Below are 13,124 nucleotides of genomic sequence, written 5' to 3' on the forward strand. Positions count from 1 at the left end.
GAGATCTGCTTGGGAGACTCCTGTGGCACACAGCGCTGGAAAGAGGTCCAGGTGAGCCTGGTAAATTTTCAAGTATCACCTCCTCCAAGACAAACAGCAAAGCAAGCAGAGGCTCACCACAGAGCTCCTGATAGAACTGACCCCTGAAAAGGAAAGACACAGGAGACAGCAGCAGGGACAAGTGCCTGGGACAAACACAGAGGTGCTGTGTGTGTGCAGGTATGGGGATAGGAAAGCCAAAGCACACCCAAAGCTGCATCTGGTGAAGCACATGGAGGGCAAAAAGGAGGATTTCTGTGGGTGCATCTGAGTGGGAATGGGCAGTGGTCATGAAGGACAAGGCTAAGGCCACATTCACCCTGAGCTTTAATGGCAAGATCAGCCTTCCAAAGCAAAATTCAAATTAAAGATGGCAAAACCAGGTTTTGCTGTATCTACACATGTATGTGTGCTTCTGAGAGAATGCTGGAACTTCTGCCACATCCCTGGTTCCTGCAGTTTATTGGAAGGAGAAGGTGGACAAGCCAGCAATGCGTAAGTAACAGTTAAATGAGAAGCAGCAGCAACTGCTGCTTACTCTAAGGTAACTTACCCTAACAGAATGTAAAAGAACATTACAGGTCAATGTACTGATGCAGACTAGATCAGCAGAGCTGTCACTACAGTCACTGTTTTCATGATCCTCAGACAACTGTTCTGGCCAAAACCTTTAGAGTAGCAATGTACAATTAACCACTTGTCTACTGCTATTATAACAAGAGCAAAAATCCCTAATAAGTCTGTAATGTGTGTGTTAAACCAGGATGACTTTTTACTCATTGCTGTCACAGGAGAGAGTCAGCTGCTGTAACAGGAGGGCAGAAAGTCAGGTCTGATAGACTCTATCAGCTACAAAACCAGCTCTTTAGCCAGTTCACCAGATGTGCTACCAAACACCACATGCAGAGTGTTGTCACCATTAGGTTTTATCCTGTGGAAGATGCATGTTTAGAGCTCCCAGGCTGCACCACTCAAACTCTGCTCAAGAGCCATTCTGCTCTGTCTTGGTTTTGTGTCCCCTTCAGAATTTTGTCATGCAAGTGGTGAGAATTTTAGCCTGATTTTGACACAGTCTGTGCCTCACCAGTACTACTCCTTGCACTTACAAACTGGGCTAGGGTTGCAAGCCCTCATCTTTACTTAAAGGAGAGAAGCATTACTTTATTGTGCTTGTTTTTTAGAATTTGTTCTTCCAAAAATCAACAGTTGCAAATTGCAGAACAGTCAAGGAAGCAGAGCTCCAAAATGAAAGAATTTTCTATCATCCTTCAACAGCTGTTAGGGCTCCCCCTCAATAAATGCAGACTAACAGTATGAAATGGGCTACTTCAAGTTAGTGCACTCATTCTAATGGCACAGATCTTGTGATTTCCACTACAAAAAGCCCCCTCCAGAGCTGTTGGTTATTACACTAAGACAGCTACTGCCCCAGTTAACAGCCCACTGTCTACAGCATATAATTAGATCTTCTCCATCTTATGTGCTATTTTAATTTACAGGTGGTAAGGTACAGATATGCCACAGAATCCTAATGGCATTTTCCCACTTCTGCTCACATTCTTTATTTCAGTCTTGATATGTAATACATTAGGTTTAGTAAAAAATGTTCTTAGGTTTATGTACTTAATACTGAATAAGTGTTTTAACAATAATTTTTAATAAATTCTCTCCTACATAAGAACTGAAACAAACTTTTATTGCAACAGTGAACTCTGAAAATACTTCAAAAACAATAGTTCTGTACATTATGAAATATCAGTGCAGCAGTGGTTGTCAGTTAAAGAAGCTGGACAAGTCTATACAAATGCAGAAAAGCCTTCAGCACTACTTGATAGACACTGTCAGTCACTTACTACATTCCCAGGCGCTTCATTGGTAAATTTCAGCCTTACAGCTTTAATGTCCCTTATTTGGTGAAAATCAGCAGGTAGGACAGCAGCCTCCAAGAAAGGAAATACAGAATCAGTTGAGGAAATACAGTGATAAAGGTGAACAGCTGGGTAGAAAAGCTTCAGTGATCCTAAAACACTGGAAGAAAGGGTTCAACTGGCCTTATCGCAACTGTAACAGGTTTCCAACAAAACCAGCACTTGGCCTTTTCTGACACACTGATCAGCATGCTCAAATAAACCTCTTATTTTGGCTGCATTTTGGGTTTTGCTTGCATTTGTTTTGTTGGGTTTTTTCCTTATTCAAGGGAACGAACCACCTCATCTTGAGTTTCAGTACCTACAAGGAACGAAATCTTCACACAGTTAGTTGCTATGGAAATAGTATTTCAAAACTGGACATCTGTTGGTACAAAATCTAGGAACAACTTAACAAAATAAGCTCTTGCTTCTCAGAATCACTTCCTCAGGAGACACATGGACTAAGCACAAGGCTCAGACAACTTTTTGGGGAGTAGTCCAAGCACTACCTCCATAAAAAGGAACATCTATCTAACTTCCCTAGAAAATGTCAGGACACTTTTCATGTGCCCCCAAATAATTATGACTGGTATTTACCCAGCCTGACTAAACTCTTGTGAAATATCAGTTTGAATTTGATGCTCTTTCCAAAAAAAGACTATCAAAAAACCAAAACCAAACCAACCCCATAACACCTACTCTTCTCTTCAGCCTCTGAAGTTTGAGGGACATGCATTTCTTAAAAAGAAAACTGATGCAAGCAAAAAAATCTATGCAGTACTTGTCCCTGATGTATATAATACAGCCTGTGCCTCTAAGAACATTAACAGATAAATTTGCCACAGTATTTCTTTCAAGATATTTTACATAAAATCTTCTTTTTTGCCTTGAAAGACCACTCAAATTTTCCATGGCTAAAACTGATATATTACAGCAAACTTTTGGGACTACTGACTTTTAATTAATTCCCCTAGGACAGCCCCTCACACCTTCAATGCTTTCTCCCCTGCATCAGTTTTTGAAGCAAGACTATTACACACAGTCCATCTTCCACATGCAGGAGATGGGAAGGCTATTAAAAAAAGAAATAAAGCAAAAAGTTTTAAGTTGCTTACACACTGGTCACTAAAGAATTCTTCTAATTCAATTATATTGATTAATCAATCTTGAATTTGCACTCTATTCATTAAGAAATATAACTAGTACAGCATGAAGTTTTAAAGATGTGACTGTTAGGTGCCTTCAAAATAAGTCTTCCTGTAGATAATGAACAAGATTCTTTAAATCCACTCAATAATTTTATCATTCTAACAAGAGCTTCAACTGTCAAAGTCTGCACAGAAGATGAAAAACTGCAGTCTGGAGAAACTACTAGTTATCTTAGGGAAACAAAGAAAATTAGAATTTACAGCTGTCCTGGATGTGAAAGAGATTTTCAATTACTGAAAGACTTGGATAGATCAGATGCACTTCTCAGCAATCGAATAACTCCTCTTCCTTGTACAACACTTGCTCCACAAGGGGAGGTCTTCACACCACATGGAGAATCACCTAATAAATTAAATACAGTTTGCACATCAAATCAGCCTTTAAAGCTTGTACAAATTAATGGAATTGTTCTTCATGCTGTGGAGCTGAACCTATCCAACAGCTCTGATACAAAAAGTGAGGCAGGTTGTGTCTTCCACAAACACCAAGACCATAAGATTGTGATTTCCAGGTGGAACAGAGTTTAACTCAGCATGGATCTTATGCATAAGATATCAAGCTGCAAACTCAGAGTTCTTATGCAAACCTGTTCCTCTGAAGGTTAGCCATGAAATGCCCAAATGAACTGAGCTCAGAGGCCTTCTAGTAAAAAAAAACCTTTCTGCAAGTAGAAACTTTAAAAGAGAAGACTTTTAACTGAGTTGTGACAGAACACTTGGAAAAGGGACCGGCTCAGTCTGTACATAAAATGATTTAAGAACATGGAGATTATTTTAAACATGGCCCTGCCTCAAAGCACCTGGGCATGGGAATGGCTTCAGGTAACAGAAAAGCATAAATCAGAGAGCAACATTTCTAAGAAAAACTGAATTTTGAGAGATGCTTTTGACCCTAAGATTCTGTCCAGTAAGAAAAGGCCAGCTCTTCCTGCTTGAGTCTTCAATTTGTGAGCTGTGCACCACTTTCAGGCAACATCTAAGCCCAGAAATTTGAAAAAGTAACAACTGGATTAAGTTTCCACTAAAAGAATGTGGAAGCTTCAAACTCACAATTAGAAGGAACAAACTCTTGATCCTGTCTTGGAGAACCCAAAGGTTTATTGCATCCAGAACTCTCACCTTTCATTTCCTGTATGAAAATAAAAATATTCAAAATAAGGTACATGTATCTGCTAACATGAAATATACACCACTATCCATCAAACCTATGGATCATGGTCAAAACCCTGCAAGTTCATCAGTCTGCCCAACATACGTCACAAAGGACAGCATCCAAAGACAAAACAGATCATGCGAAATTGGCAACTGGAAATAAATCAGGGTATCAATTGAAAATGTCTGACCTGTGTATGTCCAGCACCCAGTTTTACAATCCTGGTATTTGTGCCTTGATCACAATCAGATTCTCGCAGAGGGAGGTGAGCTGCTGTTAGTGGGACTCCATACACACTAGCAAAGGATTTACTGATGCAGTAACTTGACCAAGAAAAAAAGGAAAACAAGAAAGGTCTGGCTAAGAGGGCTGGAATGCTGATGTGCGGAAACACAGCATTTTATGTTCTTCAGCTGGCAACAAAAGCAGCCAAAGCCTGAGATGCACAGAACAGATACCAGAGGGCAGAAAGACTTTCTGCCAGCATCCCTGCATCCTTCCAAGACCACCAGTCTGCTGTACAACTACACATGAAATGAAAACAAACTGCTTCCCCACATTATCAAATGCAGCACTCAGAGGTGTGAAAAGCAACTTTTTTTTTTTCGGGGCATAGCAGTCCATGATGAGTTTTTTGAATGAAAGACTATTTATTATTGCCTCTCTAAGTGCTACTACTGCTGCCAACAGAGATCATAAATGGCATTTCCTCATTTCCAAACTATTTACTTTTCCTTTCTCCCCACCAAAAAGATTACAGAGCCTTATGTATCTACATTAGATGTCAGGCAGTATAGAAATTTCCAAAGTAGAGATATGCCAGAGCATAATGAGAATACCTCTGAAGTCAAACAGTGAATTCTAATGCAATTAACACTTTTCTCAGCATTGCAATGCTAACAAAATAAAATCCATCATTCTGGAGTCAACTCCTCAAGCCATACTTACCCCATTTTCTTACAGGATGCCAGAGCACAGCAGATTATATCATTCTCCTCATGCCACTTGCACCTACATGAAATGAAGTTCAGGCTTATTTCAGAAGCACCTACATTGTTAATCAACAAGAACAGTTGGTCTGGCCAGATGAACAGGAACAAATATTAAAAATGGTATCTTTTTGTTGCAGTGATCATGCAGTACCTTTAAAATTTCACAGAGTTCAATAGCTTTGCCCTAAGTACTTTATGCAGAGCTTAAAGGTCTGCTTATCATGAAATCTGCTTCATGCTGAGGTAGGGGGCAGGGAGAAAACAGAACCCTAAGAGACAAATGGAATTTAAACCATTTGAACCATTCCAAGCTTCCCATTAATGTGAAATAGCTCCTCCTAGCATAAACACACTCACTTCCCTCTCCAAACCTGTCTTTTACAGTATATTCTTCCATCCTCCTTAAAGGCCCCCTCTAGGGTGAAGACACTCATGGGAACACAAAACTGCCTGACTATAAAAAGACAACAATGAACCCAATGGATCTTAAAATCCATATTCCAAACAGACTTCCAAGAATAATTTACATCGTTTTTTAAAATCTACTGAAATTTAAGATCATATTATTGGTTCTTTTCTTAAATTAGTAGCAGAGGAAGCACTAGAGTCTATTTCTAAATTAACTGCATAATCACCCAATATGCTCCTGCAGGACTGCAAGCAAGTATCACTTTTTGTACCAACACAGAAGAATCCGAAAGCAGGCACATTTACACAAAGAACCACCCAACACACCTGGTATTACTGGAGAAATCCCACAGGCAGACATCCAGTTTTCTATACAGCCAGATGTTGGATGGCTCCTTTTGGTATTTCTTCTGGTATAGTTTCGTTATCAGGTCTTCTACTGCAAAAAGCTCCCAGTGGCTCTCAATGCCTACAGTTCAGTGAAAATCCAGGCCAGGAGAACAGGAGTCACTGAATATCCTGCTCAGCTCACTTTTCACTCAGTCCCTGTTCACTGCCCAGCCTCTCATCACAGCATCAAAGCTCAAAGATATTCCACCAGTTGTTTTAATAAAACCTGGCTTCCTAGAAAGCGGTGGGAGAAAGGAAGAGGAAGGAGCATGCAAAGGAGTTCTAGCTATCAAACCCAGCTTTTATGGAAACTTTTGAGACATGCTTTTTAGACAAATACAGCTGTCCATGATTACACAGCCCTTATTTCTGGGGGTAGGAGGGGAAAAGGATGGACAAAAATGATGCATTCCCTACCTGTTATGCTGGCCATTCGACCAAGACACCAGTTAATTCGGAATCTGTCATTAGACTGGAGGAAAGAAGATTTCTGTCATCTCAAAGGAGTACAGTACAGAATTCTGACGCTTCCATGACTTCTGACCAGGTCTGAAAAAGCCACCTCCAAACCAAAATTGTTTGTGGCACTGAATGCAATCTCCCTGATGACTATCTTGAAGAGGACCCAAATTTCATGCGTACTTCTTCAGAGCCCTGTATTTATGGATGGAACCCAGTATCTTGTCCCTCCCTGCTTTTTAAGGATTAACGTTAGGTTTGAATTGAATTGAAACATAATAGACCTGTTAGGAAACTTAAACACCTCTGAATCCTAACATTTTGTTCTGTTGCCTGGAAAAAATGAAACTTGAGCAAAAATTTAAGGCACGTGTAATTCTCATGGGGAAAAGAGTCACGAAAACGTAAAAATATCCTTTCAAAAAAGCAGGATTTCTGACTATTATTGAGCACATCCAATTTAAGTCAAATCTTAGGAGCCCTTAACCAAAGTCATAACAATGTCAGAGAACAAAAGACCCTGTTCATCAGTAGATTAGAGCCAGAAGTGCAGGCTGAAAATAAAAAGGCAGAAAATTAGGTCTCTGCTTTATAAAAAGGTTGGCTTCTAGAGGCCATTTCTTCCCGCATGGAACTGGGACACTTTGGAAAAAGTGTCTTTCCCCACTTATATGCACACTGATTAGGTTTTAGAGTAAACTATCTCCTTAGCCATCCAACAGGAGTGAAAGCAGAAGGGGAGATTCAGAGCTTTGACCTTGGCCATACCCTGCAGAAGAAGCGAGGCTGAGCACCCCTGGCTGGCTGGGCAAACTCAACGAGCTCCCGCAGGACAACTGCGTAACAAGAACGAGGAAGGTGAAATCCAGATATGGGGATCTTATGGGTTTCATCACCTAATGGAGGGGCAAGGGGGACAGGGCAAAAAACAAACAAACAACAAAACCACAAAATTGTGAGAAGTCCAGTTTCTTTAAGAGATACAGTTCCCTCCTCCTTTTCATCTATCTGTATACACATACACACACACTCCTCTCCATGGACAGGGTCTGTGTTTAAGCTACCAAAACCTTGCTTCTGTCAGCAGCTCTGGGCTGTGAGCAAATACTCACACTCCTGCCCCTTTTAAAAGGCCATTATCCAAGTATTAGATGTACACAGGCCAAATTTGTTCCCTCTGTACACAAGGAGAGGAAGTGTCCTAATAGAAACAAACTGGACTTTATAAACATTACTGAGAGTCACAAAGGAAACAGGCAGGCCAAGCCAGACACAACAATGGTGCAGATATTTTAATTTTCTTAATATATGCCAAGCTGCTGAACATAACTTCTAAATATAAAGTAGTACCTTTGAGTTACCCTGCTGTTAATCAGCACTCCATGCTGAAGACTATCAAGACTTACAAAACATTTGGACAGAGGTCAGATAAGCTGTGTCTAAAACTGCACACCTTTGCACACCATTCTTATTCTCCGTTAATACTCACCAGCAGCCTGGCAGTGGTACCGAAAACCACGTGGTGGTACCTCTGCAAAAAAGAGGAGAAAGCACAATCATCATCCAACACCACCAAGGAGAGATCCTTAACTCTCAAAGTTCCATATGCAGAAAGGAACAGCATCTTCCCTTGTGGCCTTGTGAACGTGCCACAACTATTTCTGGAAAAGTTATTTTCAGTTCTATGCATTTTAAAAAACTAAGTGCATTGTAGAGTTTGTTTAGGCCCAACTAAGAGAAACATTCACTGACATGAAATATAAAGCACAAACACATGCAGGTCCTCCTGGGTTTACCCTACCCTCTTTGGAGTTACATGAAGTTCTGACGCTAATTCTCTTCAGAAACAAGCTCAGCACTGCTCTGATATTTTAAGAAGTCTGACCATTGATAATCAAAGAAATAAACTTGTCTTAATACCAGAAGTCTAACCTGGCAGCAGCGACCCCAGAAAGCCTCCCTCTCACCCCAGTACTTCTGACTTTGCTGGAACTCACCTGGATCTATGAAGTGGTGGAAATCAGCCATGATGCCATCTTGCAGGGAGTACCTGACACACCCAATCTCACAGGGAAGGAAGCGCTGCTCGCAGTGGGGTGGCAGCTTCCCGTAGCTGTAAATGTCCAGGAAGTAGAAGATGTCTGCAACCATATCTGGAAGAAAAAGAACAAAACCATCTTCAGACAAGCCACCAGAGGTAACAGAAGCCATACTGGTCTCCCCTCATCCAGGGAAAGCTTTGGTGAAATTTCTCCTATGACTGAGTGAAGAGTAACAACCAAGCAAAACACACAGCTCTTCCTCTGTATCCAAGATGACAAGATAACAACACTTATGCAGAATTCAGGCACGTTGGACACCTTCCAGAGATCCTACTGTGTGTAGAGATGGGGCAAAAAACCCAGCAAATACAAGCAACTAAACCCACATGATGTTAAGAGGCCTGCAATCCAACAGGAACCATTATTCTTTTTAAGGATAGATCTCTTTGCTCTTTCATAAAACAAGGTTAGGGGAAAACCAAATCAGTAGCTGCAAAACAGCCTCATAAGCTAAAATTGGCAGCTCACACCACTTAAACAAGTTGGTAGTAATCCTGTGGGGCAAGAAGATGAGAAGTCTGCTAATTAAAAGGATTGCTTCTCCACCAAATGAGCTCCCAAAGAAAGTGGCAAGAATATCCAACACAAATGTTAAGGAACAGATTTATCACTTTCTAATTAAAAAGTATCCAACTATGACAAATATTTTACAATACACCTTAATCCTTCTCTTCATGACTGTCACAATGTCCTCAGTGAAGTTCAACACAGCTATTTAATCCTTACTCTTAACTACTGCCCCTCATCAAAAAAGTCCTACTTGCTCTAGTAGAGATGTGTAACTGTCTTCACACATAAATAATTTTGTATGCCAGTCTTCAGGACATTTAACACCAGTTGCCCTAAGCCTGAATGGTCACACTCCCTTATGTGGGTCTTAAACTGTACGAGCTCAGGGGTCATAGGAAAGACACTTCTCCTACCTTATGAAAAAATGGATATAGCTCCAGGGAACCATACAGAATTTGAACTGAGAAATATTAAGAGCAGCATCATGAGATGTATCTCAATTATCCTTTATCATTATGCCTCTCATTCAGCTAAAGGATGAATTGTGCCAACTCAGGGCAGCCAGCATGATCAGCCCAATCAAATCTGCATCACAATGACAGGGGAGCATGACCCCTGGCACAGAGGGCACTAATAAGCATTTCGCTTTTTATGGAGCTACTGTTTCTTGCTCCCCATAACCATGACAACATGAAAACAGTTAAAGAGAGTGAAGTAAAAAGCTGGAGCTGAGACTTAACCACATAGCAGATACAGCTTATATGAACTGGCTTCTTGACCTACCTTGTAAGCACTACCTTTTATCATTTTTCAGAATAACGTAATATTCATTGGGTAGAAGATTACAAATGTGTTCACTACAACTGTCTGAAGATAGGTACAGGTTAGAAAGATTTAGTTTTTGAGAGTTCTTTCAATAAGGAAGCAAGTCAGGATGCTATGAAGTGCATATACCCTCTTTTATTCACCCAGTGAGGCCAGGCCCTTGTTTTATTTAATACCTCTATCATACCAATTTTGAACGTTGATATCTAGCAATTCTTAACCCTTTGAAATCAGTACAAGTATTCTTTTATGCTGAACTTGGATTAGACCTTGTCAAATCATAAATATAGGGCTTGAAAAATTACCTTTTTCTTAAAAACCTTGAAATGACTGTTAAGAAACTGTTAGTGGCTATACTCCCATTGAGCTAAAAAACAGAGGATAGAATTCTTGGAGGCTGCGGGGGAATGGTATTTTCCCTGATGTCCCTCTACCTTTTACAGCAGTAGCCCAGTAGTGTAAAATACCTGACACAGAGGGCTTTTAGCAAAATGTAAACAGTCTTTGTACAGGTACCACTGAGAATATCCTCAAAGGGCAAGCTCTCATCTACCAGGATCAACTGCTCTTAAATCAACATACCCTGATCATTCTTCCAAGAGAGAGCAGAGGCATCTGGCAAAGGAGTAACACTGGGCATCTTTGTGGTCAGAGGAGCAGGAACTGGATGAGGCACATTACAAGTCTGGAAAAGATGAGAAAGTTAAAAAAAAACCAACAACAACAAAAGTCTTCTTGCCCCAAATAAAGTCCTTCAGGTCCTTATATCAGAGGAAAATGCAATATCCACTAATAGCTGTGGTTAGGTGGAAAAGTTTAATATATAAAGTGCCTGTATACTTGCAGGCCAGGAAAGCAAGATTTCCCTTCAGCACCTTTGTCAACCCATCACTGCGTTAAAGAACTACAGCTAAATTTACAAAATGTAATACAAAGAAAAAAAGAAGTATTTTCTTAAATTCATCCTCTTGCCACAAGCAAGGAACTCTTCAAACTGGAATTTATAACTTTTCTCTGTAAGTTTTATGAAAAAAACACCTGGCACATGTGTTAGTTGCCTTTGACTAGGAAACAGGTTCATGAAAAGCTGATAAAGCCTTAAGGAAGTCATTGGATTGCTCTGAAAATCCATTCATGAACAATAAGCTTTTAATAGGATGGGAGAAGAAACCTGGCAGCCTTACAGAATCTGATCACTCAAACACAGATTGGGAATAACATCCACACCCTGATTGCAGATAATCATCTCAGCCGAAGCTAATTATCAGTTTGAACTATTTAAAACAAAATGAGGAATTATTCCCATCTAAGCAAGCTTTGGCCACCTCCAAAAGAGGAACATGGGCTTTCACTACACAAAGTGACCGTGGTTGTCTGTGTACAGGGCTGGGATTAATAAAACAAGAGCACATAATCTCATATATCCATATTTGCCTATTTCCATTGATACAGTAAGGATGGTGATCTTTACTCTGGTAAAGCAATTATTCATTCCTCTCCCTGTTTACAATCTTCTAAAATGCTACAACTTGTGAAAGGAAACACAGAAGCCTCCATTTGTGACTTTCCTGCCATTTCACTTAGCTCTCTCTGACATATAAAAATGGAGTTCCATTAGTTACACACACTCAGCCTGCTACACAACACAAGCATGATCACATTTTAAACAGCTTTTTCCCAGACATGCAGGCCCCCAAAACCAGAAAACATTGCCTAACACTTCCCTTCTAGTCTAGACTAATTTAACTAGTCCATTTTTACTAGTTACTGCAAACTACGATCATCCTGTCATTCCCTCTATCACCATGTAAGTGTTTTGAAGTCCTGGAATTTATCCTCACCATTAATTCATTGTTCACAGTCATTATCCAGTAACAGAGCATTAAGAAGTAAACACAGTATTATCCATTTACTCAGACAGTAAATGTGACTTTCTTTCCTTGGACATACGAGTTTTTACACTACCAACAAAGACTGAAATGAAATAAAATAAGCTGACACCTCACATAATTCAAACTCTTAAGTAACTCAGCTTCAGAGAAGTGCTGGGAGAGGAAAAGAGACAGAAACAAACAAACGGGACAAACACCTTTTCAAGGCAGTAAATAGCAGAAATAATCTGTTTAGCACCATTTCAGAGACAACCACACACACTCAACCCAAATGCCTACTTCTGTATTGTTCCCCACAACACTGTTCCTACTCTCTCCCACATCCAGCCAACCTAAAAATAATGGCAGGTGTAATTATTCTATTTGTGCATAGGCCAAAACACTTCATTGACCTGGTTGACACAACCCCTCCAGAACAAATCAGCTGCCTCTAAGATGTGCTTTCAGGCCATCAGGCAAGAACTACCTAAACCAATGACACCCAAAAAGCAAAACCTATGACAAGAAGTAACAATTTACAGTATAAATTAAAAAAAAAATTAAGTCAAGCACTGCAAAATGCTATTAAACATAAGGCTAGGGTGCTAGACAACTACATTTTACTTGGTGAAAGAGCCCAAAGGAACAGGCTGTGATGGTTTAGAGAGGTATCAAGTGTTTCTACCTTCAATTCAAGCCAGAACAATTACCTGCATGACCCGTACAATGAGAGGTACTACTAATGCAGCCATACTCTCCAGAGGCTGGAGGATGTGGCGGGCAAGTGGAACTTGCACAGCACCCTATGGAACTGAGCACAGAACCCGATACCGTCTACTCCTCCTCCTTACTGAGGGCCTTCCATTGCCAGCATTTACCTCCTTCACTTTCTTCTGAGAGCGTTTCTTGCTATTCCATGTACGAGCCTTCTCTGCATACATCGTCTTCTCTTCCTCTGTCAGGGACTTGAAGAAAAATTAGCTGTTATAAAAAAAGTTTCTACCTTTTTCTCTACTTCCTTCTAGTAGTCCCACAAACCAACAAACTCCGTGTGCAAGAAATCACTCTTGCACTTCCAAAGGAAGTAGTAGTCCCACAAACCAACAAACTCCATGTGTAAGAAATCACTCCTGCACTACCAAAGGACATTACTGATGGCCGTCAAGATGAACTCAAACACTCCCAGGCACTTTTTTCCTAAAAACGCCGTAAGCCTTGATTAGAAATACACAACAAGGCGAAGGCGAAGTACCTCCG

At 40.4% G+C, this 13,124-nt stretch overlaps 1 protein-coding gene across 2 annotated transcripts; it reads right to left on the minus strand.

The window, feature by feature from the left end:
- Nucleotides 1-1,576: 1,576 nt before the first annotated feature.
- MAEL (maelstrom spermatogenic transposon silencer) lies at nt 1,577-12,828 on the minus strand. 2 transcript variants are annotated; one of them, XM_031058132.1, is made up of 11 exons: nt 12,746-12,828; nt 10,579-10,681; nt 8,557-8,712; nt 8,049-8,090; nt 7,328-7,455; nt 6,518-6,572; nt 6,038-6,179; nt 5,259-5,321; nt 4,501-4,633; nt 4,277-4,286; nt 1,577-3,500 (listed from the first exon to the last, which is right to left on the minus strand). In XM_031058132.1, exons 1-11 carry the CDS (start codon nt 12,806-12,808, stop codon nt 3,385-3,387), a joined length of 1,011 nt encoding a protein of 336 aa, XP_030913992.1. In that variant the 5' UTR covers nt 12,809-12,828; the 3' UTR covers nt 1,577-3,384. The 2 variants fall into 2 exon arrangements, with proteins under 2 accessions (XP_030913992.1, XP_030913991.1); XM_031058131.1 differs by having other exon boundaries at nt 4,208-4,286.
- Between the last annotated feature and the right edge of the window lie 296 nt (nt 12,829-13,124).

This window comes from Geospiza fortis, unplaced genomic scaffold (genome assembly GCF_000277835.1).
Source record: "Geospiza fortis unplaced genomic scaffold, GeoFor_1.0 scaffold72, whole genome shotgun sequence".
NCBI classification, from domain to species: Eukaryota; Metazoa; Chordata; class Aves; order Passeriformes; family Thraupidae; genus Geospiza; species Geospiza fortis.

Coding starts and splice junctions, on each gene's coding strand:
- MAEL (XM_031058131.1), bottom strand. CDS start 12,808: ATGTATGCAGAGAAGGCTCGTACATGGAATAGCAAGAAACGCTCTCAG. Junction 5,322..6,037: donor GATTTCTCCAGTAATACCAG/GTGTGTTGGGTG, acceptor CATTTCATGTAG/GTGCAAGTGGCATGAGGAGA. Junction 4,634..5,258: donor GCATCCTGTAAGAAAATGGG/GTAAGTATGGCT, acceptor TTCTTGGTCAAG/TTACTGCATCAGTAAATCCT.